The sequence below is a fragment of the Prosopis cineraria genome, unplaced genomic scaffold (genome assembly GCF_029017545.1).
Source record: "Prosopis cineraria cultivar Desert tree isolate PC_DT_omini unplaced genomic scaffold, ASM2901754v1 PC2, whole genome shotgun sequence".
In the NCBI taxonomy this organism is placed as follows: Eukaryota; Viridiplantae; Streptophyta; class Magnoliopsida; order Fabales; family Fabaceae; genus Prosopis; species Prosopis cineraria.
In genome coordinates, this window is record NW_026555333.1 from 10517445 (window position 1) to 10543300 (window position 25856).

General features: G+C 32.3%; 4 protein-coding genes across 9 annotated transcripts; 3 read left to right on the forward strand and 1 right to left on the reverse strand.

The window, feature by feature from the left end:
• Positions 1-285: 285 nt before the first annotated feature.
• LOC129303271 (abscisic acid 8'-hydroxylase 4-like) lies at positions 286-4222 on the forward strand. 2 transcript variants are annotated; one of them, XM_054942469.1, is made up of 9 exons: positions 286-531; positions 620-941; positions 1150-1299; positions 1416-1664; positions 1749-1838; positions 1994-2072; positions 2215-2321; positions 2440-2558; positions 3063-4219. In XM_054942469.1, the coding sequence occupies exons 1-9, from the start codon at positions 332-334 to the stop codon at positions 3160-3162; spliced, it is 1416 nt and encodes a 471-aa protein (XP_054798444.1). In that variant the 5' UTR covers positions 286-331; the 3' UTR covers positions 3163-4219. The 2 variants fall into 2 exon arrangements, with proteins under 2 accessions (XP_054798444.1, XP_054798445.1); XM_054942470.1 differs by lacking the exons at positions 1994-2072; positions 2215-2321; positions 2440-2558 and having other exon boundaries at positions 3063-4222.
• Positions 4223-4333: 111 nt separating this feature from the next.
• LOC129303273 (thioredoxin-like 4, chloroplastic) lies at positions 4334-6994 on the reverse strand. Of its 4 annotated transcripts, none has more exons than XM_054942474.1 (5): positions 6903-6994; positions 6424-6516; positions 5351-6333; positions 5139-5192; positions 4334-4677 (listed from the first exon to the last, which is right to left on the reverse strand). In XM_054942474.1, exons 3-5 carry the CDS (start codon positions 5810-5812, stop codon positions 4549-4551), a joined length of 645 nt encoding a protein of 214 aa, XP_054798449.1. In that variant the 5' UTR covers positions 5813-6333; positions 6424-6516; positions 6903-6994; the 3' UTR covers positions 4334-4548. The 4 variants fall into 4 exon arrangements, with proteins under 4 accessions (XP_054798449.1, XP_054798447.1, XP_054798448.1 ...); XM_054942472.1 differs by having other exon boundaries at positions 6418-6516; XM_054942473.1 differs by lacking the exon at positions 6903-6994 and having other exon boundaries at positions 6424-6858.
• A 1657-nt stretch (positions 6995-8651) lies between these two features.
• Positions 8652-10497, forward strand: LOC129303586 (sterol carrier protein 2). Its single transcript, XM_054942997.1, has 4 exons — positions 8652-8978; positions 9092-9152; positions 9838-9940; positions 10172-10497. The coding sequence occupies exons 1-4, from the start codon at positions 8841-8843 to the stop codon at positions 10251-10253; spliced, it is 384 nt and encodes a 127-aa protein (XP_054798972.1). The 5' UTR covers positions 8652-8840; the 3' UTR covers positions 10254-10497.
• A 6750-nt stretch (positions 10498-17247) lies between these two features.
• On the forward strand, positions 17248-19351 carry LOC129303645 (alpha-amylase-like). 2 transcript variants are annotated; one of them, XM_054943098.1, is made up of 4 exons: positions 17248-17544; positions 17658-17787; positions 17921-18726; positions 18804-18976. In XM_054943098.1, the coding sequence occupies exons 1-4, from the start codon at positions 17461-17463 to the stop codon at positions 18828-18830; spliced, it is 1047 nt and encodes a 348-aa protein (XP_054799073.1). In that variant the 5' UTR covers positions 17248-17460; the 3' UTR covers positions 18831-18976. The 2 variants fall into 2 exon arrangements, with proteins under 2 accessions (XP_054799073.1, XP_054799072.1); XM_054943097.1 differs by having other exon boundaries at positions 17251-17544; positions 18836-19351.
• The last annotated feature ends 6505 nt before the right edge of the window (positions 19352-25856 follow it).

A 25856-nucleotide genomic window follows, 5' to 3' on the forward strand; every position in this document is an offset into this window, starting at 1 on the left:
TAGATTGGGACAAACCCATTTTAACATAACCGGGATAAGTATAGGCCTGGGTGGATACATGGTGAATACTACCATGTACATGTACCGTCTTTCTGCACAGGCAACTAGTTCCCAAATTCTCCCCTTCGTATATAGAAAAACCATAACTGCGTCTTTAATCTTTATCCGTCTCGCCCGCCGATTGATCCTATCGACTCACGTCTACGTCTGACGTCCCTCCCTTCTTCTATATAACTAGCTCTTCCCCTTCCCTTCTCTCCATCATTCTCCACTCTCACACTCACAACATTCCCTGCATTTCTCTCTCTCTCTCTCATCACTTTCTCACACAATGGATGCATTTCTTGCCTGCGTCCTGTTCTTTCTCATACCATTGTTCTCTTCTGTCTTCGTGCTTTTAAAAAAACAATACCGAAAGCCCCCCACAAGGCCACAGCTTCCTCCTGGTTCCATGGGATGGCCCCGTATAGGAGAGACTCTTCAACTCTACTCTCAGAACCCGAACGTCTTCTTCGCCGCCAAACAGAAAAGGTTTGTCGTTGGCCGGCATTAATTGATTCTTTTGTCTCCCTCCCTCCCTCCTCATTTAATGGCTCTTTATGCGATGATTGAATTCCAGGTACGGTGAAATATTCAAGACCAATATTCTGGGTTGTCCCTCGGTGATGCTGGCTGGCCCCGAGGCTGCGCACTTTGTGCTCGTGACTCACGCTGACTTGTTTAAGCCCACCTATCCTAAGAGCAAGGAACGTCTGATTGGCCCGTCTGCTCTGTTTTTCCACCAAGGTCAGTACCATATGAGTCTGAGGAAGCTCGTTCAGGATTCGCTCTCCCTCGAATCACTTCGCAAATTGGTGCCTCATATTGAATCCTTGGCTGTTTCTGCCATCAATTCTTGGGCTGACGCGCCCCTCGTTAACACATTTAGTGAAATGAAAAGGGTGGGTTCTTCGATCCCTACCTTTGTATATAGTATATACCAATCATTGGAACGATTATTATATTGTTCATATTCCAACCTTTGTTTGTTACGTAAGCTTTTTCTGTCGTTTCTTCACAGTACACCCACATACACTGCAAGTATGTGATATATAAATTAACAAGGGCCAATAATGATCAAGTGGTTACCCCTGGCTCGAATGCTTGCAGTTTTCTTTCGAGGTGGGTATCCTTCTAGTCTTTGGCCATTTGGAGCCCAGGCTTAAAGAGGAACTCAAGAAAAACTACTGTATAGTAGACAGAGGCTACAATTCCTTTCCCACTAGCATTCCAGGAACCTCATTCAAAAAGGCACTGTTGGTAAGAATTTTCTGGTTTAATTCAAAAGCTCCTTTGACTTTATACTAAATACTGTATGTGTAATATGCCGTTGGAATGTTCCTCTTTCATTGAACCCTGAATGGATGGATGTATAGGCAAGAAAGAGGCTTGGCGAGATTATCAGAGATATAATTAGTGAGCGCAAGGAGAAGAAATTGCCTGAAAAAGATCTCATGGGATGTCTGTTGAGCTGGAAAAATGAGAATGGAGAAGTCTTGAGCGACGAGGAAATCTCAGATAACATTATTGGAGTGCTGTTTGCTGCTCAAGACACTACAGCTAGTGTCATGACATGGATAATAAAATACCTGCACGATGAACCCAAACTTCTGGAGGCTGTAATGGTATGATCATTAGGTTATATCGATTTGAATTAATGATGATGTTTTAATTTGTCGATAATGCTATAACTAGAGCTCGATCTGCAGGAGGAGCAGAAGGCTATTCGCGGGTCAAATAATGAAGGTAACCTACCACTGAGTTGGAATCAGACTAGAAGCATGCAAGTTACCAACAAGGTACGCAGTTAATTCTGTCTTATACTGTCTCTAAGCTAATTAATATTAGCTTTTCAGTATCTGTATGCTGCTTGATTAAAAAAAAAAAAATTATGTGTATGTTGCAACGTACAAATGCGCATAATAACTAAATAAATAACTGTGGACATGCTCAGGTTGTATTAGAGAGCTTGAGAATGGCAAGCATTATATCATTCGCTTTCAGAGAAGCAGTGGCTGATGTAGATTACAAGGGTAAGGGAAGTCCCACATCCTATAAAATCAAGTATGGGGATGGAGTGGGTCTAAAAGCAAAAACGAAAAAAATTCAACTACCCTGGTCCGTACTGAAAAATCTTACCATATCTAATGGAATGACTGACATGACTATTTACAGGGTTCCTAATACCAAAAGGGTGGAAAGTTTTGCCTCTGTTCAGAAACATTCATCATAATCCAGATTATTTTCCCGATCCTCATAAATTTAACCCTTTTAGGTTTGAGGTATGGATGCATGTCTCGACAGTCTACTTTCCTGAGTATGATATGTGTATTTCAACATTTAAACACGGCTGAATACATTTATCTGTAAAGCGTATTTTGTTGTTGTCTGTTCATTTAGGTGGCACCAAAACCCAATACTTTCATGCCATTTGGCAGTGGAGAACATGCCTGCCCTGGTAATCAGCTTGCCAAGCTGGAGTCGCTGATCATGGTCCACCATTTGGTCACTAAGTTTAGGTATTGCAACTAGAAAAGGATATGAAGTGAAAAATGGGGAAAAGAAAGTAGCATATGTATACGGATAAAAAATTTGAAAACCAGAGTTGAACTCAAAGGTTAACCAAGCACGTGAAAGAATGAAAATGATGAACCAAGTGTTGGTTCAGTAAAGAAAGAGTAGCTAGATGCTAGGTCAGAGGAGAAAAGATAGTGGATATTACTGCCTCAGGTCGCATTTACAAGGCAGGCTTTAAAAAATTTATTCAGTTCCATTTATACAACTTTTTAAATAATATTTAAAAGTATTTTAAAATTACTCTTCACAAGATAAAAATGTAATATGATATTTTTTTTGATTTATTATATAAAGATATATTTAAAATTTAAAATTTAATTTTTTTTTATTTTTTACATTGATATTAATAAAATTGATAAAAATAATTTATAAAAAGGGTTGAAAGAATATGTATTAATACTTATGATTATTACTGATAGTAACTTTTTTGTACGACTGTGATATAGGTGGGAAGTGAAAGGATCGCAACGTGGGATTCAGTATGGCCCATTTCCAGTTCCTGTGGATGGATTACCAGCCAGATTTTGGAGAGAATCTACCAGCTAGAAAGCAGCACGCAAGCACGTCTCAGCTAATCATCATAATCCCTGAACCGCCATCCACTTTCTCTGTTATTCCAATTTTTCTTCTGTAATTTTCCCCGTGTCTCAAAATCTTTGCCCCTCTGTTTTCATTATCCCACCCTCCTCGAAGGGGGAAGGTAATTCTTTTTCCTCAAGCAATCTATATGTTAGTCATGATGTGTTATTAGATTTGACAATAAAAGGGGTAGTTGAGCAGAATGAGGCTATGATCTGAAGTTCAAATGATATATAAGTTACGATAATTTTTTATTTATTTATTTCGGGGGGGTGGGGAGGTTGGGATCGCACTCATTACTAGCTTGGTGTCTGTACGTATTGCATGAGTAACACGAAATAGCGACAAACTACACAACACGCGCCCTGGCTTCCAGCGAATTCATGATTCATAGGGTAGAGGCTGAAGGAGAGCCACGTTTTGCCTTGCGTGATCGCTTGGGTCATTCTTTATCTGATTCATGACGCTGCATATATATTTGAGGCACCCCTTACTCTCACATCTTTGTTTGGAGTACCAAGATGGGCTCCCTTAGTTAAACTCTATGATTCTTGTCTCGTCTGCTTCAGCTTTGATATTTTGCTTCTTAGGACCACCCCCCTCAGCCACCTTAGCCTCATAATCCCATTCGCTTATATTTCACCAGGGACTCACTTTTGTATTCCCTGCCCAGAGCTTGATAGTTGAGACCAATTAGAACTGTTTAAGTCGAGACAGTGATATAAAAACCGAAAGGGGTATGTCAATTTTTTTTTTCTTTTGTGTCAAAGGGGTATATAAAATTTACTCGAACTGTATACAACATTTACTCTCCTCTTTCTTTCTATCTATCTCTTACTTCAAAAACTGATAAATTAAAAGAATCCATATCTTTCATCATATCCTGCCCTTCAATAATCAAACATAATATGAGTAGCGAAAAGGACAAGGTCCACTCAAAGAGCTGTTAGTGCCTAGCAAATTATCTGTATTTCTCAACTTAGAAGTCTAGTCTTCGAAGAAACTTAGAAGCACGAGCAATACTGGTTCACTCTTTCCGTTCTCTTCCAAAAACGGGCAAGTACTGCTCCGGGGAAGAAAAATATGCACGCTTATTGAATTTAAGACAGAGACATGATGGTATATGTACAGGAAAATCTTCCCACAAATGAAAAGGCTCAAGCAAAATCCCCACAATTAATCAACGGCCTTGATCAAATACAAATGGATATTATTACACGGTGATCGGAACATTGACATCTGACAATATATGTCAGTATGCAGAAATAGATAATTATTCTGTGTTTTATTCATGTTTAATATAATTTGTGACAAACTTATGCATCAGTAACCACTTGCCCCATCGCTTCAAGGTCAACTAAAAATATCTTGGGGTTGAAGAGATGAATGCTTGAGCAAGGCTTCAACAATCCTGTCTTTATTCCTTGTTGCGAATGCTTCCAAAAGAACCCCATTTTTATAGAAGTGGAAAAGAGGCACACTCTGCATCAGTTCATTTAGCTTTAATTTTGGTGGATAACAAAACTTGATAAGTAATCATCAATAATAATTTTAGAAAATAAAATATAAATGAGTAAACCATTTGAAGTTACTTCAGATGTTAAAAGTGAGGCAGGACGTAAAATTGAGGTCAAAATTTAACCAAAAGGTGGGAAAAAATACAATTACAAATGAGCACCTAGGGATATCTAGTGCAGATACAAAGAAAGTGGTCTGAAAGAAAAACTGGTATGTCGTTGAGAAAGAGAAGATGAGCTTAGATGAAAGAAGAAAAGGGCATTCAGCACCATTCAAGTCGCTCAATCAAACAGAGAATCCTCAAGTTAAATATTGTCAGGCGTGTCGATGTAGATCAGCCTGATGGTTAACTATCTCTCAGGCTTCTATCGTATTTGATTAGAACTTAAATTTAAGTCACTCAACAATCAATGTAAGGGAAGTACCCTGATTCTAAGTCGCTCAGCAACCTCAGATTGCTCATCATATTCGTCAATTACCTGCAACCAAAAGGCAAAATAAGGCAAGCCCCTCTGTAGAAAAAGTTAATAACACGCTCAACATATAATTAATGCCCCATGATCCTCACAGTCGGATACGTTAGCTAGATATTTTCTAAAACATAGATGAGCTAAAGAAAAAGCATAAGTATACTCACATTATGCTTTAGAAAGATTACAGGAGCGTCATGATCACCAGATTTCTTGCACAGTTTAGCAAAACCCTGCTCAATGTACTTGCAGCTTCCACAAGAGGTGCGGAAGAAATCTACCACAACTAAAGATCCAGTTTCCTTAGCCTTGTCCAGAATTTTGTGGAACTCTTCATCAGTTTTGAATTCTCTGACGCATTCGGCCGGACAGAGATCATCATCTTCTTCAGACCAATCTTCTTGATAGTCATTAGCAACCCTTATGTTACAAGGGCCCAAATTGTGGCTACATTTTATCATGGGTTCAATTCTCGCCCTACCCAGACATAACTTCTCGTGAACATGCCCAGAAACCAAGCTGAAAACTACACAGGAAATTCTAGAAGCTAGTTGGTTCTGCGTGTGCATGTTACTTAAAAAGGACTTGCCACACATAAAATTATGTCTGTGCACAACAACCTGCGACATCCTTCCAGACAAATTCTTGTATTTATTGAAAGGAAATTCTTTTCGGGCAGACAATGCCCAATACAGTAGAACCAACGGGCTTAGTTGCTACTCATTCACTTCTTGTTAATATTAGCAATACAAAAGGATACACAACTTAAATGACTTCTACAGATGAAAGAGTAAAGTAACGAACCATTTCTCTTTTATGTTTTGGGCAGGCAAGCAGACTCCGCTTGGGAGCCTACTCAAAAACGGGTTCGAAAGGTTATCAAATCTATCAGGAAAGTGTATAAAAGATCTATATGTATGCCAGTTTATACCGAATAACATAGATATCAATCAAACGAGAAAGCTTATCAATGATTATGGAGTGAGAACGTTTCTGAGACATAGTTCATTGTTAAATCAAGCATTGACAACCACTCAGAAGTTTGACACTGAGATCCCCCGGCATTTCACAAAAGCAGTAATCTGTAACTTTGTACGAGACCATGATATTGCATGTTCGGAGAAGCAGCCAATTGCAACTGAAGCCCAATCTGAGAGCGGAAAAATTAATTAATCAATCGGTTAGTTGAAAAGAAAATGAAAATGAAAAAAATTTTAAAAAATACCAGCCATACGTTTACATTTTACTTGCCTCGCGAGGATAAGGTTCTTCCTATGCTTTTAGCAGCAACACGGACGGAAAGATTCGTTCTTTTCTTTCCTTATTTTTTCTCCTGGAAACAAGTTTCTTGATAATTTAAAAAAAAAATAGAAAGCCTGAGCAAGAACAAAATAGGCTTGAAGGAATGATCACTTCGCAACTCCAAAAGGAATAATAATTTTTTTTTTTTAAAAAATGAGAGTATTAAATACAATTCGGAAAGTTTGGCAGCAATACCCAACATTCCAACAAACAGAATCACTTATATAGTTATCGCTGATTCTAATGGATCACCGTGACCTTCTTCCAAGAAGAATATCAGACAAAGGAAAGACACAAACACATAAAATGCAATAATCAATTAAAAGGAGAAAAGAGAAAAGGGTAAAAAGTATAGAAGGAAGACGATGGTAGAAACAACGCAAAGGGACAAAGCTTAATGAGGGAAGGGATGGTTACCTAACAGTTGCCGAACGACCGTTGAGCAGCAGTGCGTTGGGGATACCTATCAGTTTAAAATCAGAATCAGTAGCGTTCCTCCTAAGATTTATTGAAATCTTAACATTTTTTTTTTAATTTTTAAAATTTGATCATCTATATCCTTTGAAATGAAATATAAATATATATTTATTGTTATTAACACGTCATATTTTGTTCCTGAAACAATAAATATATTAACAAAAAAAAATCTTTGCAAAATGAAAGAAATTTTAAAATAATAAATTTGTAGTGTTTTAAAAGTCAAATCTGTGAATGCGAGTTGAGCCAGGAAATTCTTAGGGGGGGCACCCCAAAAATTAAAGATACGAAATGCGCTGACTGGCACAAAACATGAAGATTATGATAGTAATTGACTTGATCACAGTTTTCATAGAGGTTTAGTGTGGATCTGATTAATTATCGAAGCAGACTGGTATTTCTTTTGCTTTGAAGATTTCTTGTATTTTTTCCTCTCCAGTCCAAAAACAATTACGACAACGACTGGAAACGACGGGTCTTAATTTTGTGGGCTTAAGTTGTGGGCCCATTTTGAAGATATTGTTATGGGTCTATGATTGGTCGGGCCTCCTAAGTAATAACCCCGAATTGAATTTAGAGCAGGCCTGCTTCAGCCCAACTGCCTGGTGACGAATTCAAGTTCTTGTTGTCAAGCTCTTAGTTTTAAGTAAATTGACAGGATGGACATCCATCAACAAATAACTGTTAAAAATATATAATTAAATAATTAAAATATAAAATATGATCATAATTTAATTTAAATATATTTTAAAATATAAGTAATTAAAATTAATTCTGTTTATATGTGTGTATCTATATTATCATAATCAATGTAGACATTTCAAAATAAGGTAACGTATTTTTAATATTTTTTATTAATGTTAGTTTTTATTATTTGAATTTTTTTTTAAACTTATCGTTTATACGAATCAAGTTTTTCATAGCATGCACTTAGCTTGCTTGACTTAGAAAAAAAATTGATGAGTTTAACAAGCTTAACTGATTTTACATTTATTTTGAATGTATAAACAAATTAACATAATTTTATAAGTTAGAAATATAAAAATAATAAATTTAAAGAGTCAATTCACAAGTTTGACCAAATTTATATATAATCTAACTTTATTAGCAAGTTAATATAATTTTATAAATTAAAAATATAAAAATAATAAATTTAAAGAGTGAAATTGACAACCATGCTATCGTCCCCTAGCATATCACACAAAATTTAGGGAACACAAATTACTTTAAATCATCTGTGATTCACGAGTAGTGTAATTTTTTAACCATTACGTATTAAACATATTAATATTAATAATATTGATTGATTTTGATGATTCTATTAACAGAATAATGCAGATACGGAGACCATGTCATAAAACGTTATCTTTAAATAATATTCTCCTTGTACAAATATGCCCCAAAATAAACAAATTCTTCTGAAATTAAACTAAAATAGATAAAAATTATAATCAAGGACTGTTGGGTTAGATCATCATAATGTGACTGAGAGCGGTACCTACATATTGTGTATGACTGTACACCTATGAATAATAAAAGAAAAAAAGAAAGCAAAAATTATGAGAGAGAAAAACACTTGCAATCCAAAATTATAAAATTGCAAGAACATGGCGACACAAGTGTTTGCATAAATCAAGCATAGGATGGGGGAAAAAAATGGAATGGCAAGGGCGTGCATTAAGGGCACATTCTGGACCCGAGACACGTCAGCAAAAACACCACAGTCAGATACGTGAGGATTTCCTCACCCGATCCTGATCTGCTGAACTAAATTGTCCCGTCTCTCCACCGGTCTCATTTATGATTATGAAATAAGAAAACTTCGAGTGTTCATCGCAAGGAAGTTTGGAGAAGAGCAGGTAGCGACCGGCCAAGGTAATGGCTAATTCCGCCACCAATTCGGAGCTCAAGTCCGATGCTATTATGGAGCAGATGAAACAACATCTGTCCACCGACGCCGGCAAACAGCTTATCAGCAAGATTGGCCTTGTCTATCAGATTCAGATTGGCCCCAAGGTCCTCGGCGTTTTATTTTTCCTTTTTCTTCGTTTTCCCCCAACTATCTTCATCTTTTCACTTTCTGTTTTGTTTTGTTTTTTTTAATTCTGTATTTTCTGCATCTATTACAGAAACTTGGAGTCGATGAGGTCATCTACACTGTTGATCTCAAGAAAGGGGAGGTCAAAAGAGGTTAGGTTTTTCAATCCTGTCTTTTATTTTACCGTATAATAATTATAACTGCATTGGTCATGAACTTGAGCTATAGCCAAAAGTGGCCTTATGTGTTTCTTATTTTACGAGGAATTGTTGAATGATTGCTCCTGTTCATCGTATTTATTTGATACCTAATCAAATGTATAGAAGCGCTTGCATCTCTTTACCAAAAACACACCGCCCTGTCGGCGATAGAAGAAGAAAATATCTGACAACAGCAAGGATGAGAACGGATAAATCAAATTAAAATTGTCGTCAGGGGAAGAATATGATATACATAACAGCAAAATGTGTGTTTCAGTGTGTTTTGCATCATCTGCTAGGAACTAACTGGGAGGTTCAAACCTATTTTTCTCACAGTGGCAAAATTTGCTACTAATCTGTCATATGGATTCTGCAAAGTAAATAGCTGTGCTGATCCAAGACAAGTGTGGATCTGTAATATCGTTCCACTTGCGGACTGTTAAGCAGTATCTTATTCTGTACATGGATGAGGATTGTAATACTTGAAATCTCTTCAAGCTCCTAAAATTGTCCTCTACCTCTGCGTGTTTATATTGATCTTAGGCTGTGCATTTGACCATTTTCTCGAACTAAATGATTCCTATTTTGGGAAGAACCGTGCTGAGTGGTACGATTACCTGTGGATGTGGATGTTTAGGGCCATACGAAGGAGGGAAGCCTGATGCAACATTTTCATTTAAGGATGAGGATTTTGTGAAAGTTGCATTGGGGAAAATGAATCCACAGATGGCTTTTATGAGGTATGATGACCTTTCAATGGATTCTCAAGTTCCCGGCTTTCCTTTCTGGATGGTTCCTCTCAGGGGATTGAGTATTTTAACCAATTGCATTTTCTTTGAGATTCTCGCTTGAATTTTTTGTAAAAATGAGAATCTTCAAGTAAATCTGAGCCACCAATAATTCCAAACGACCGTTTCTTTTTCATTCTTGTACTTGTGTGTGACTAATTTTGTGGAGATTTATGAATTCAGGGGTGCAATGAAGATTAAGGGAAGTTTGAGTGCTGCCCAGAAATTCACGCCAGATATCTTCCCAAAGCCTTCCAAGATGTGAGAAAAGATGCCACTGACTCCGTGTACCGGATTTCTACATTATCCTCCAGCACCAATCAAAGATAGTAGATAGCTTATAAGCTAAATATATGCATTCATAGGACAATGGATGGCTCATAAATGTATTTCTGTTCTTAAGTATGTTGAGGTTATCATTTGCAAATTTGCCCAAAGCTTTAAGTAGTAAAATTTCTGTTAATATGAGATCTTAAATATTAAGATTGGATTGTAATTTTTTGGTGCTACTCAATATTTTTATCTTAAAATATTATAAAATATAATAATTTTAAAATGATTTTTTAATTTATTTAACTATGTTTGAAGTGCAGCAAGAGTGTACTTGTTGCTAGAGTTAAAAAATAGGCAGGCTCGACCCTTAAGGGTTGGTCCTTAACCTCAGTTTTTTTAAAATGCTTTATTTTTTAAAGTCTAACCTTTATATAAAAAGTTTAGGGTCAGGTTTATAAGTTTTTATTATTATTTTTTATTTTTTGGAAGTTTTAAAAATTAAAAATTTTAATCATAATATTTCATATATTTTTAAAAATACAAACTATAATGTTTAAAAATTAAAAATAAATAATAAAAATTTTAATTTTAAATTATAGACATAAATTTTAAAGTTTAAATTTAATTTTAAAATTAAAAATATTTTATTTTTTTTTTTAAAAATAAAAAGCGGGGTTAAAAAGATTGACCAAGTCTGGGCTCATTTTTTTAGAACTATTAGGGTTAGGTTTGAAAATCTGATTTTTTTAAAAAAAAGATATTATTTTTTAAGCTCCAACATCTATAAAAATAAATTTAAATGGATAAATTTTTAAGATCAATCTTTATTTCTCGATTTTACTTGGTGTCATTTGGCAGGGTACATCCCCTTCTGCACAGAGCGCCCATGAATTGTTGTCATTCCCCAAATTGCTTTGTTCAATGTTTTCTCCGATGTTAAACTGGACTTGAAAAGCCTATGCAAGTGCAAAGGCTGTTTCATTATATGCACTGGAATGTACATTTGTTGTTTAAGACGACGCTATGTTACCCCAAACTGGCTTGCATTCTATTTATTATTGGGTTAAATGATAATTTTACTTTCAAATTATAAATTTATGAGTGTCAAATATTGTAAACTTATTTTCATTTTTGATGCAATATTTTTCTTTATTTTTAAAAAACTATGTAATATTATTATTAATAAATGTCAACTTTAACAGTTAGTTGATAAAAAAATTACATAAGGGAATTAAAAAAAATTAGGTCATTTCTTGTAATTTTGAGATCATTGTATGTAATTTTGAATATTTTACTGTAATTTTTTTGATTTTTTTCTATAATTTTTAGGTTTTTTTTGGTAATTTTTGAAGTTATTTTTTATAATTTTCTAATTAACTAACAGTTAAAGTTAATTTTTGTTAATGATAAAAGTAATATTGTACCATTTTTAAAATTTAAAAAATATTATATTAAAAATAAATTTAAGATCCTAGATATTCTTTTATCTATAATTTAAAGTTGAAATTACCTTTTCAATCCTTTATATTATTTAAAAATTAAGATCGGACATTGATGGCCAATTTACCTCTTTTAATAAGTTGGAGGGAGTACCCTTCAGTTCTTACAGTTTTACTTTATCATGCCTTCTTTTGCTTGAATTGAATTAAATCAAGAGATAATTTCATTATAGGATCATGGTAGGTACATATTTTCTAATCACATTCAAATATTTTTGAAATAACACTGCAGGTTTTGAAGACCATAATAAAATTAAGTTTCATAGCAAAATGACGTTATTACCCTGAGTATTTAAACAAAAGTAAATAGCATATGGGAGAAATCATGTTTATAAGTAAGATTACAAACTTGACAAATAACGTAAGACAATTTATAAATAATATTAAACTTTAATAATTTAATAAATCATAAATGATTCTACATAGGATGAATATTGAATAAGTTATATTTTAGTATTAACAAGTAACGTAGAGGAACTTATAAGTAAGATTCTACAATTTACAAGTAAAGCCAATAAAATTTACATTAATTGTTGATATCAAATTTTACAAGACATTTTAATTGTGAAGTTATAAATTAATCGAGTTATGTATATATTTTATACCCATAAGCTGCAGTGGAGCCATGTTGGGTTGAGGGGTGCAAATGCACACCTCAATTTGGGAAAAATTATAAGTGGGTGCATGAAATTTATAACTTGGCACCCTTACTTTTGATAGTTCACACCCTCTGAATCAAATAAAAAATATTTAGCCTAAAAAATTTGTCAAATATGTAATATTTTAATAATTTAGATAAAATATGAAAATCATATTTATAATAAAAGATTATATTAATATTTTTAATATAATTTTTTAAATAAAAAATAATGATAAAATTATTTACATTATTACAATTTTAATCTCAGTATAATTATTATTTTTTAAAAAATTAATTTTTTATTAAATTATTTTGCACCCTTAACTCAGGGTCCTGACTCCACCACTACCCATAAGCATTTGACAAGTAACATAAGACAATTTATAAGCATTACTAGATGTTCTATAAGTGACGTTATTAATTTAACAAAGTAGTCATGAATAATTTTATACCGAATGAATATTACATAAATAATATTCTAATCTTAACAAGTAATTTAAGGGAATCTAAAAGTGAAATTAAGAAAATTTACATTAGTTTGAAGACAAGTACTCCCTCCGTTTAAAAATGTAAGATATTTTTAACCGAATCTTACCCTTAATAAAGTAATTATCTACTTTCAAACTAACCCTATCTTTTTATATTTATCTCTATTAAACACCCTATAATAAATATAAAATCATTCATTAATAGGAGCACTTTTAAAAAAAAATAATAATTATACATTAAAAAACTAAAAATGCCTTACATTTTTAAACAGAGGGAGCACATTATTAGACTTTGTAAATAAAAAGTCATATTAGGAGTTTAACAAGTTGTGCTTGGAATTTTATAATCAAGGGTGAACGTTAAAACAAATTATAATAGCATATACTCCCTTTCGGTCCCATTTACAAGTCACATTTTAAAAGATCCATTTGATCTCATTTATAAGTCACGGTGCAGTTTCTCAAGTAATATTTAAAAAGTATTTTTAAAATTATCTTTCATGAGAGAAAAAAAAGTAATATAATATTACTTTTTAGATTTGTTATATAAAAACATATATAAAATTCTACACACTTTTATTCTTTATATTTTTTTTACATTTATACTGATGAAGTTGGTAGAAATGACTTGTAAAAAGAATAGGAAGAATAATTCTCAACTTTTTATAATTTCCTAAAGAAATTTTTAGGCAAACCAAGTGTGCCACATCATTTGTGGTATTTTTGATGAAAATGTCTCAAATTATTTGAATAAAATTTTATGTGATATTATTTTAATTAATTTTATCTTATAATAAAATATATATTTAATTTTTTATATATTTTTTATTATCATTTATATTTAATATTATTTAAATATTATATTTTTATTGAATAAATAATAAATGAGGTGACAGGCTCATTTTACCTAACAATCTTTCAATTGTCCCATCATCAAACTCCTCGTAATGAATGTACGTAAATACAAATACATTAGTTCAATGCAAGCATAAATTACTTATGGAGTTAAGACCATCAGAAAATAGCATTTCCAATTATTCATTCCAACACCACATCAGCAAAACATAGTGGGAGTCCTTGGCTCGGACCCGGGCAATAGAACCTCGGGGTGAAGTAAACGCATAACGAAAGTCGCAGTCCCTAATTAAAGAAGCAAAACTCCTATTTCTTGAGCCTTAATTTTAGGCTTCCACCTCCATTTTCCTCTAATTGCAAAAGCAAAAGCATCTAACAAGTCATATCAGGGGTAAACCATCAGTTAAAACTTCATATGCATAAACAGTCTAAGAAATAGCCCAACAAAGAGAGAATAGGAGCAATTCAGAATTCTTAAACACAACTTCGACAATCATTTGGGTGACCACTGTTGCGTCTGCGGTGCGTTTTGTGTAATGCCCACGTGCAACAATCCGATCGAACAATTCTCCTCCTTCGCACAATTCCATGACCAAATGATTGGCATTGTCGTCTTCATATAGATGCCCTTTAAGGTCACGATGTTCGGATGATTTGGGACTCTTGAGCGGCGATGGAGGGATATCTTTGCTGTACTAACTTAAGAGAGGGCGTCGAATGAAGGAAGCGAGAATTGGCAACGATGACGGCAATGGCTTTGGAGGAGGAGGGAGAGTAATCAGGAGAGGAGGAAGGAAGGCGGTAACTTCTCCGATCTCTCTGTTTTTCTTGAATATTTATTTGAGGGTAATATGGTCATTTAGTCATTAAAGTATATTTCGTTTCAGTCTTATTAACTTGCAGTGAGTTGTCAGAATTTACTGGGTCTTATTTGTAATTAAATCATGTATGTGGTCCTATAATAAAATTCTCCCTCAAACCAAGCGTCAGAATTTAAGAGAAAGTACATCTAAAGTTCCTCCCCCCCCCCCAACACAATTACACCAAAATAAATCTTGGACAAGTCAAGTTCAACCGATTCTTATAAAAAAAATTAAGTCAACTTTTAAAAGATTTATTTAAAATTTGAAGGCCATGCTCCAGCCAATTAACACTAAAATTTTCTTCTCTATAACTATATATCACTCTTATATCCCAATTATCATTAATCTTATTATGCATTTGACATAAAATTCTACTCTTTACGCATGAACTTGACAATAATTGCTGCAGCATGTTCATATCTGTAGTAGAGTCAAATTTAATCATAACCCTCCTTACACCCAATCTCCATAGCGCGAGAAATCCACACTACACTTTTTATAACTATGCCTCCAAAGTTGTACACCCACCAATTTTATTAATGAAACCTCCCCCCATTGATCGTTAACCTCTCTTATTATTCCACCACAACTAGCATCACTAGGACATCTCTTAGCAGAATTATTAATATTCAGCTTCAACCATCCATCTTCAGGCAGCCAGCACCTAATGTCCTCCCATCTCTTTAGACATCCATTTTCATTCACACCATAAGCCTTTTCTAATCCAACCCACATATTTCAAAACTCTAGCAGAGTTCTCAAAGGAATCAAAACTATCATTAAATATCATTTTATTTCTCCCATACCACATATACCACACAGGCCCCCAAATATAAAATTCCAATCCCCCACCCCACCAACTTCAAATTCTTCTCAAGCTAACCATGCAAATCCAGACGCACCCATAGTTGAATTATGTTACAGTTTGTGAGTATTTGTTATGAGATTGATGAAAACATGATGAGTAAAAATTTATATAGCTGAGCAGTATATGAGTGTATTGAAAATATTTACGTATATTTTGATGTATTTCTGTTGATTTTGAATTTCACTTGAAGGTTACGGTGCTCGAGCCTGAATGCAAAAGCTGTATGTGGTGAAAAATTAGAAAGGAAACCAGCATGAGCATTGACAATTTGACATTATCAAACAAAAAGTTATCCAGACTGGCAGACTGATGCTTGTCAATAATTATTATACGTGAACAGCGTTTCTAGAAGTTGATAAGACTCGTCTTTCCTTCTTATCAGCTTATCTTCCAAGTTTTTTTCATTGTTATGATTTTCTCGACCTTTTATCATTATCCCAGATGAACGATTTATCTAGATTGCATGAGCAAAACCTAATATGGGTCCCTTTTTTGTTTTTTGTTCAATCAAAACTAGTGAGATACATTTTGATTATTAATTTGTTGTTCATCAATTCTGTCTTATATGTGTTCTTTTGCATCCATTTTGACTTGCTTGTTAGTTTTTTATTCATTGCAGAGGAGGCAATGGATATTTAGTTTGGTGCAAATGCTTCTTCAAATACTTATTAATTTGAATAAAAAATTTATTATATTAAAATCTCTTATTATGTTGAAAAATTTATCTCTTATTGTACTAAACCTTTGTTTCATTATCTTATATTAATTTAATTATATATATATATAAATATAAAATATTATATCAACCAACTTATATATTTAAATTTTCATAAATCACTTAATAAATAATTTTACATAACTAAAAATTTTTACAAAAGTAAAAACATGTAGTATATATGCATTAAATTTATTTTCTGGATGGCTTAAATGAATTTTACATAACATCTATGTTTAAAAATGAGTATTTTAGTTAAACATATATAACTTAACGATTAATTAATAGTTAAGTAAATGAAAATAATATTGTCAGAAAAGTTAGATAGGTTTTATATATAGAATAAAGGATCAATAATGTAAAATGTAAAGGGGTCGATGTATTTTACTTGAAAATATTAACATGTAATTCTCTTTTATGCAAATAAATCGTGTTTCAAAAAATAAAATCTTAACAAAATAATTTTACTTTTGAATAATTTTATGGGAAAACATAATATTTGTCTCTATAATTAATTTCATCAAATTTTGCTTTTAATTTTTATTTTTCAAATTTTTATAGTTTTTATTTTTTACTAGTTTTAATTCGTCTGGGGATTGAAAATATTAAAAAACGACAAAAATTAAAAAAAAAATTGATGAAACTATAGGGATCAAATATTACATTTTCTCTAATTTTATTCAAATTCAGGTTTGACATATATGACGAAGTGCAATAAATTAAAAGATAAATAAAATAAAAATATTGCTGTCAATGAAAGTAGTCCTTTTTTTTTTCCTTAAAATTTAAATAACACTGTTATACCATGTTATACCATTTCATGTGCTAATGATAATTAATTATTTATAACTTATACTAATAAAAATTATTTTTATACACCTGCATTGCATGGGATATTTACTACGAATATCTAAAGTCAATAAAATATGCTAATGATGCCTGGTTTGACAGTTAAAAAAAAGAAAATGAAGTTGATTGCGTGTGCACAAATGGACTGCAAAATCAGCACCTTAAACAATTTGTCGCGCATGGAACGGGAGGTATTTAGCTCAAAATAAATTGCGTCTATTTTTCAAACTCTATATCGGCCGGGAATAAGATGATCCTATGAAATCCGATCAATGTGAAACCAAATAACCAGACAATATCTGTTTCTGCATATACCCCAAATTTCTTCCAAAATCAACCAAATAATGCCTCTATATAAGGCCACGCCCTCAAACTGACACAACACAATCACTAAGCAGAAGCGCCAATACATAATAGAGGCCATGGCTTCCCTCCCCTTGCTCTGCATATCTTGTCTCTGCCTTTTCTTCTTTCCCCTTTCCTCATCCGCTGCTCTGCTCTTTCAGGTTTCATTTCTTCCTTGTCTTGTTTCGCCAACACAAATTCTCATTCAATATCAACTGAACTGAACTCAATTACAATCATAATGGCACTTGAATAAGCTTATGTTGTGGTATAGGGTTTCAACTGGGAATCAAGTAACAAAGGAGGATGGTACAACTCGCTCAAGAACTCCATCTCTGACCTAGCCAGCGTTGGAATTACCCATGTTTGGCTCCCTCCTCCTTCTCAATCCGTTTCTTCTCAAGGTAATTAACTGCTATTAATTCATAATAATTACCATCTCTCCTTCATTTTTTGGTCATGATCCTTTGTTTGACTTGTTCCCCAATGCCCAATTCTCATGCTTTCTCTTTATGATTCCCTTGAATGTTAATTAAGGATATCTTCCGGGAAGGCTATATGATCTGGACGCATCAAAATATGGTTCCAAGGATCAACTGAAGTCACTGGTCGCAGCTTTCCATGAAAAGGGAATTAAATGCTTGGCTGACATAGTGATCAACCACAGAACTGCAGAGAGGAAAGACGGAAGGGGAATCTACTGCATCTTCGAAGGTGGCACTCCTGATTCACGTCTGGATTGGGGTCCATCTTTCATTTGCAGAGATGACACTGCGTATTCTGACGGTACCGGAAATCTTGACAGTGGAGAGCCATACGACCCCGCACCGGACATCGACCATCTCAATCCTCAAGTTCAGTCAGAGCTATCAGATTGGATGAATTGGCTGAAGACGGAAGTAGGATTTGATGGATGGCGATTTGATTTTGTGAAGGGCTATGCTCCCAATATCACCAAAATTTATATGCAACGAACGTCACCGGATTTCGCAGTTGGGGAAAAATGGGACTCTCTGTCTTACGGACGAGATGGGAAGCCTGAGTATAACCAAGACGCTCATCGTGGTGCCTTGGTAAATTGGGTGAAAGAGGCCGGCGGCGCTGTGACTGCCTTCGATTTCACAACCAAAGGGATCCTTCAAGCCGCCGTACAAGGGGAGCTATGGAGGTTAAAGGATTCGAACGGGAAGCCGCCGGGAATGATCGGGACAAAGCCAGAAAATGCGGTGACCTTCATTGACAATCACGACACGGGTTCCACTCAGAAACAATGGCCATTTCCTTCGGACAAAGTCATGCAGGGATACGCATACATTCTAACTCATCCCGGAACACCATCAATAGTATGCTTTCTTTCTCCAATCTCGTGCTTTGTAATCAGTTTTTTTTTTTTTTTCCTTAATCATGAAATGTCAAACAGAACATGCTGTCCGTAACCTTTCGATGATGTAGTTCTACGATCACTTTGTGGATTGGGGGCTGAAGGATGAGATAGGGAGATTGAGTGGGATAAGGCGGAGGAACGGGATCAATGAGAAAAGCAGCGTCAAGATCTTAGCAGCTGAAGCTGATCTGTACATGGCAGAGATGGATAGCAAAATCATAATGAAGATTGGGCCTAAGATGGATCTTGAAGGGCTTGTTCCTTCTAATTTTCGACTCGCCACGTCAGGCCAAAACTACGCCGTGTGGGAGAAATCTCCACATCATTATACCGTATAATATATTCCATCGTGGCGGAACATGCTTTTCCTGTTTAAACTCACCAGTCATGCCCAAACAAATGTGGTCGAACGGCTCCTACAGTGTTTGACCACTTATATTTCAGAATATTTAGAACTTTCATCCTGGATCTGATCCCTGTCTAAGGCATTTGTATTAATGTCTAGCTTTTATATTAAATAATGGAACGTGCTGGTAGAGCTGGAAAATGAGCAAGCTCACATTTTATGTGTTCAAACTCATAAACTTAATTTAAAAAAAAATGTAGGTTTTTTTCTAAAACCCTTATTCAAAAGTTTTAGGACTGAATCCCTAAGCCTACTTTGTTTTTTAAAAATTCAACGTCGGAATTATAACATTGCAAATTAAAATCTCTTAAAATTCAAAATAAACAAAGACAAATCCAGGTCAACATCATCTGGAAAATAAATCTTTATCAATCTAGATCCAGATCTGTACATTGCATGGGTAAATTTCTACTTAAATTGAAATAAAATGATCAACCTTGAAAATACTTTTTTTCTTTTTAAAGAAACTTTGTAAATTTTTTAAGAAAAAAATGCTTTCAAGTGAGTTTGCAGGGTTTTAATATTTTGATATAAAATATAAATTTAGGTTCAAGATAGACTTGTTAAATTGTTCAAAGAAATTGCACTGCTTCGGAGAAATAATTAAACTTAAAGCAGAATTTTTTAAAACAACAATATAGCTCGCTTTAAATTACGGGTCTTATATTTATGAAAGATGTTGATTGGGAACATAATATTACAAGTCTCCCAAACCACTTGACCTTTTTTTTTTTTTCTCTTTTCAGACCTATTGGTGTCAAACTTAAAAATCAAGTTATTCTAAAAAATATCATTTTTTTATAAAAAATGAATTTAAATTAATAACCCGTCAAGTCCTGCCCGTGTTTGACTGAATATCATACGAACGTCTGTATAATAAAGTCGTTACTTTTCACGCCACGGAGCCGTGCGGTTCGCGTGGTTTCCTTGTCCATTGTGTGTATAGTACGAGAGACTAACTCGCCACGCTGGCCCTTCTCACTTCGGTTGCCTCGTTAAAAATCTAATTTCAATTTTAGAGAGCTAATGAGGTAGCGAATATCTTACCTACTTTTTTCAATAGTTTAATATTCTCTTTTTTGGGCTCTTGATCATCCCATCTTGCTATTGCAAAGTGGTGAATAATAAAAGGACAACTTGATTTGTTGGGGTCGTGGCTTTGTCTCTTATGTTTATTCGTGGCTCTAAGGTTTGTGTAGTTTAATTATTTGTAGATATATCTTTGTTTACTAAACAAAAATCTAATTTTAAGGTACTTTTTAAGTTACCTAGATTTGAATATTTTTTGGGACATATTGTTTGATGAAAATATGACCAGTAACACTTTTTCAATACTTGATTTATTTAAAAGAAACTCGAGGTGCAAAAAAGTTGCAAAAAACCGGAAAAAAATAGCATGTTCGTGGAGGAAGAAGTAAGAGAAATGATCAAATGATTGTTAAAAATAAAACGGAACAGGGAAAAAAGAAAGGAAAATGATAATTAGTGACTTTATAAAAACATTAATGATAATTACAAACTTTAAATTATTAAAATATAAATATCATGGTCCTTGCTTGCAATAAACTATCTTTTTTATTGATTGGATTGACATTGATGATGCATTTTATTAAATTTTCAACTAATGCTACAAATATTTTTAATTATCTTCTATTGATTTTTCAAGCAATAGCAAAAAATTAAAAGTAATTGACTTGTAATTAATAATTAATTATTGTAAATTTTTAATTGATGTTACAAATAATTTTAAATACATTTAGTAAATTTTGCAAACAATTTATTTATATATTGACAACAACAAAAAATTATAAGTGATTAGTATGCAATTTATAACTTACTCTTATAAATTTTTTAATTAACATTACAAATAATTCTAAATATATTTACTCAATTTTTCAAATGGTTTATCTATACATTAATGATAAAAAATTAAGATTCATAACTGACTTTGTTAATTTTTATATAATATTATAAATAATTTCAAGTGTATTTAATAGATTTTTGAATAGCCTATTTTCATTTTTTTAATTGCAAATAAAAAGCATAATTTATTATTAAAATTTTAATAATTTAAAATCTATAATTATCATTAATATTTTTATGAAATCTCTAATTGTCATCTTCCCAAAAAGAAAATATAAGGCATGTCACCCGAGTCTGGAGAGAAGGCAAGCTAATGTTGTTCATACAAGAAAGCAAGTCCCTAAATTTTTTTCTTTTTCAGGAAAAAGAATTTACAGGTCCTTAAAATTTCACTCAACTTCAAATTAAGCTCTTATAATTTATTTTATTTTAATTAAACTCTTGTAGTTTGATTAATTAAATTTTTGCATCCAATCATTAAATTTTTTCTTTGAAAAAATTAAAAAATTTTACATTTTTATTAAATAATGACTGTATGACTTTAGAATTAATTACATAATTTTTATAACTCAAAATTTAAATAACTATTTTCTTCTGAATATATTTTACACATAAAGGATTTTCATAAAAAATTAATAAAAATATAAATAGTGTATTGAATCAATTTTTTTATTTTGGCTAAAAGTATTAAATTAAATTTTCTTTGAACTCCAACAGTGTTTTTATTTTATAAAATTTAATAATTTAATATTAATTTTAACTTTCAAGGATTAGCATGTATAATATATCAAATTATAATGAATTAATTAAAATAAAATAAACTATAAATATTTAATTAAAAATTGAGTGAGTCTGTAAGGATAAACAAATATATTTTTTCTTTTTGACAGAATAAGTCCTTGAAGTTGAAACTTGTATATTTAAGATAAGTTTTTTTAGTCAAATTATGAAACTTATATTTTTTTAGGGTTGAAGTACAAACCTATTTCAATATTTTCAACCAAGCATACCTCATATATTAAAGTATTTTTTGACACAATTTCATCCTAATATTTTTCAAAATGGTACAATGTTGCTTCACTATTCGGTTTGACCTGGTTGACTATTAATTTAATTGTTAATCCTAATTTTGGCAGCCATGTGGCATATTTCTTAAATTAAAAATTAAAAAAAGACCCAAATTCAAATGTCTTGTCATCTCTCCTCTACCCCTTTTACTTCCCTAAAAAAAAAAAAGAAAAAAATTAGTTATATGAACTCCTATGTGATTGTCACTATGGCACAAAATGATTAAATTTTCATAGTCAATGGTGAAAGTTGTTAAAAGCTCATGATGGGGTGAAATTGTAAAAAAAATAAAAAACGTTAAGGTTAAATTGTGCTACAAGATACTTTAGGATATAAAGTGTGTGGCTGAAAGTTTTGTAGACAGATTTGTATCTTAACCTTTTTTTCATGCATAATTCACCTCACGACTGACAAGCAATTATTCTTGTTAACACTCTTAAGTTATTATTAATTTTATTTCACTTTACTTTTAAAGAGTTGTGGATTTAGCATATAAGTTCAACCACGTAGCCACTTTACTTTAATTTAATTATCAATTTGATTCCTAAAATTTAATTTTTATCAAAACAATCTTTAAATTTTAATGGTCATATAAAATTAATCCTTATAATGCTATTTTTTCTTCAAACTACAAGAACTAATTATATATAATTACTAAATTTTAAGGACTTGATTGACTAAAATTAAATTTTAGGGATCAACTTAACAATGATAACAAGCTTGAGAAATTAAGAGTTTGATTATTCCAGTATTTAGTTATAGCTATCTCTGTTTAATATTAATTAATAAAAATGAAAGAAATATTTTTCATCTACATTCATTTTTCTTATCTTATATTTTTATTTAATTTCATTCTACTTAAAATATGACATAAATATAAATAAGAAGAATTGTATAGTTATCAAGGATCGAAGTTTGTTACGAATAAATAATGCACTAGGTCAACAAGGTCCTTGCTCTAACCAACCACAGAGCTAAAGTCAATGACAGTCACCATTTAATTTCTATTAAGCCTTTTTTAGCATGGAGCATTAGAGGGTTGAGATTAGGTTAGAGAAGTCTCACTTTTAACATGTTTGGTGTAAATCACTCACTAATTCTTAGAATTGTTTAGTCCCACTATTAATACTCAAATCCACTACCTCCTAGTATTGCAAAGTTAATTTTGGGGTTGAAATTACCATGACCAAAATGCCTTCCTATAATATGTTCAGATCTGACTCTTTCTATTCTCCTTCGCCTGGTTTGATCGAACATATTTATTGTGGATGACTTTGGCGGTGACTTCCTCTTGTTGGCGACAACTTTATCTTGCCATTGATGACTTCCTCTCGTGCCAGCGACGCAAAGCAAAGAACAAAAGCATGGATGACGAAGCTTATGATAAGATTCATTTTCTCATTTCAGATTTGGTGATGTGTAAGCAAGAACAAAAGTAGAGACAATGAAGGGCTGTGACAGGATGCCTCTTGTTTCATATATTTTTTCACTCCATTTCAGCTCTGTTTCCAATCTTGTTTCAAAAGATGAAAACTTACACACCATTTTAGATTTGGGTTCTTGTTGAAGATGAAAGCTCTCATTCTATCTCCAATCTAGGTTAAAATCATCTATTCCTTGAAATTGTGTTAGACTTGGGTTCAAGATCATCTTCTTCCTCCCTTAATCATGCAAATCTGTACATCTTCATCCCCAATGGTGTTTTTTTATATTAATAATAAAGGGCATTATAATATTTTTGATTGATTTTAAAAAATATTAATGCAAGTATTCAATTCAAACATCATTCATAACAAACAGATTTTTAAAGTATCAATCCCACCCTCAATCCCAATCCCAATCCCACTCCTAATATCAATCACAATCTCAATCTCTTAAAATTCATACCCATGCACTAAACATAGCCTTAGCTCTCATACATCTAATAACTCTGTTTTTATTGAATTTAGTTCCTCTCTAATGAGGGGTCATTACTCAGCGCCTCCCTTGGAGTATATGAATTATTCATATTTTAGATTTAATGTTTTTATTTATTTATTTTAAAATAAATAAGTGAATTATTTTCTGAACTTTATATTTAGTAGTATCATAAATTTTAAACTTATTTATTATATAAATTATTTTCTCAATTTTTACAAACAGTACAATATGGTTATTGTCATCAATAAAAGCTATTTTTTAGTGTTAGTTGATTATAAAATAATATAAAAGAACCTCAAAAATACAAATAAAGACCTAAAAATTTATAGAAAAAATTTTGATGTCTCTTTCTGTTATTTTAATTAGTTAACGATTAAAATTAATTTTTGTTAACGATAAAGGCTATATTGTATCATTTTAAAAAGTTGATAGAACAATCTGCACAATAAATAAGTTTATAATTTATGATGTTATTGAACCTAACGTTTATGAGGTAATTTTTTACTCATTTACTCATTATTTTATATCTATTAAAATAAAAAAGTTATATGAATTATAAAAAAAATTAACAATTATGTTTGCCACTCTAAATAATCCAAATTTAATATATATGATCTAAATTGAATATTAAAAATTTATAAAATTTATAACAAAATTAATATTAGATCTGCATTTTATATAGTACATCTGGATAACTAATTTGTAAAATTATAAATTTTTTAATATTAAATTTAGGCAATTCATATTAAATTTGGACTCTCCAAGCTAATAAATAAGTTTATTAAAATGTTTTATAATTTAAATAAATTGTTTATTTCATTAGATGTAAAATAAAAATAAAAACATTAAATTTCAACCATGCATATTAAATTTAGGAGGGAAGCCGGTTCCATTTTTATTTAGGTTTCCTTAGTTTTTTTTTTTTTTGGCTTTTTTATTGTGTTCCCATAATTTCTTCAGCAGCAGGCGCTATTTCCTTTGCCTTAGTGGCTACTTTTTATTTTTTCGCCAAAAACGAAAAGACATGTATTCAACAAAATACAAACTGGCGACACCAAACCAAAGTCGAAAAGACAATAGAAATAGTAAAAACAACTAGAACACCAGCAAAAGAAAGAAACAGAGGCCCGAAGGACAAAGAAAATGCAAAAACATGAATTCCCAATCTTAAACAAGCCATCAATTAGAATTGTAACACCCGATCTTTCGATTACTTATCCCTAAATGCAACTTGAGCACACCAAATAGCAGCTGCAGAAGTCAAAGCAATGAGAGCCAAGAGCTTTGCCAAGATTGATAAGTTCCTCCACTAGAATTATGCAACCCGATTCTACGCAAGAAATTTCACCTTTAACAGTCTGAATTAGTGGAAGACAACCAGATAGAACCAAAACCTCTACAAGACCACTCTCAAAACACCATAACAAACCAGAGTACAATGCAAACGTCTTAGTTCCGAATAAAGAAGATACCACCGAACCGCGACTAAAGCATAAACAATCACCATTTGAAGTCCTAGCAATAAGATCAAGGCTTGCCTAATTAACATTTTTATCAAAAGCACCAATAGTAATTAATTCCAGACCCCACCTTTAATAGAACCTGTCATTTGAAGCTTTCAACAATCTGCTGTCAGAACTTTCTGCACCAATCCTTGCTCTTGACCAACCATTAACCATCCACAAGAAACTAGAGATGCATGAACAATTCGAGTAATACTCAATGGATTATACCCTAGGTTGCATAAGTATGGGACAAGCATCTGATTCCATACTAAATGATACGACAATACAATACATTTTTAAAATTTTATGATATGAATACAAGAATAT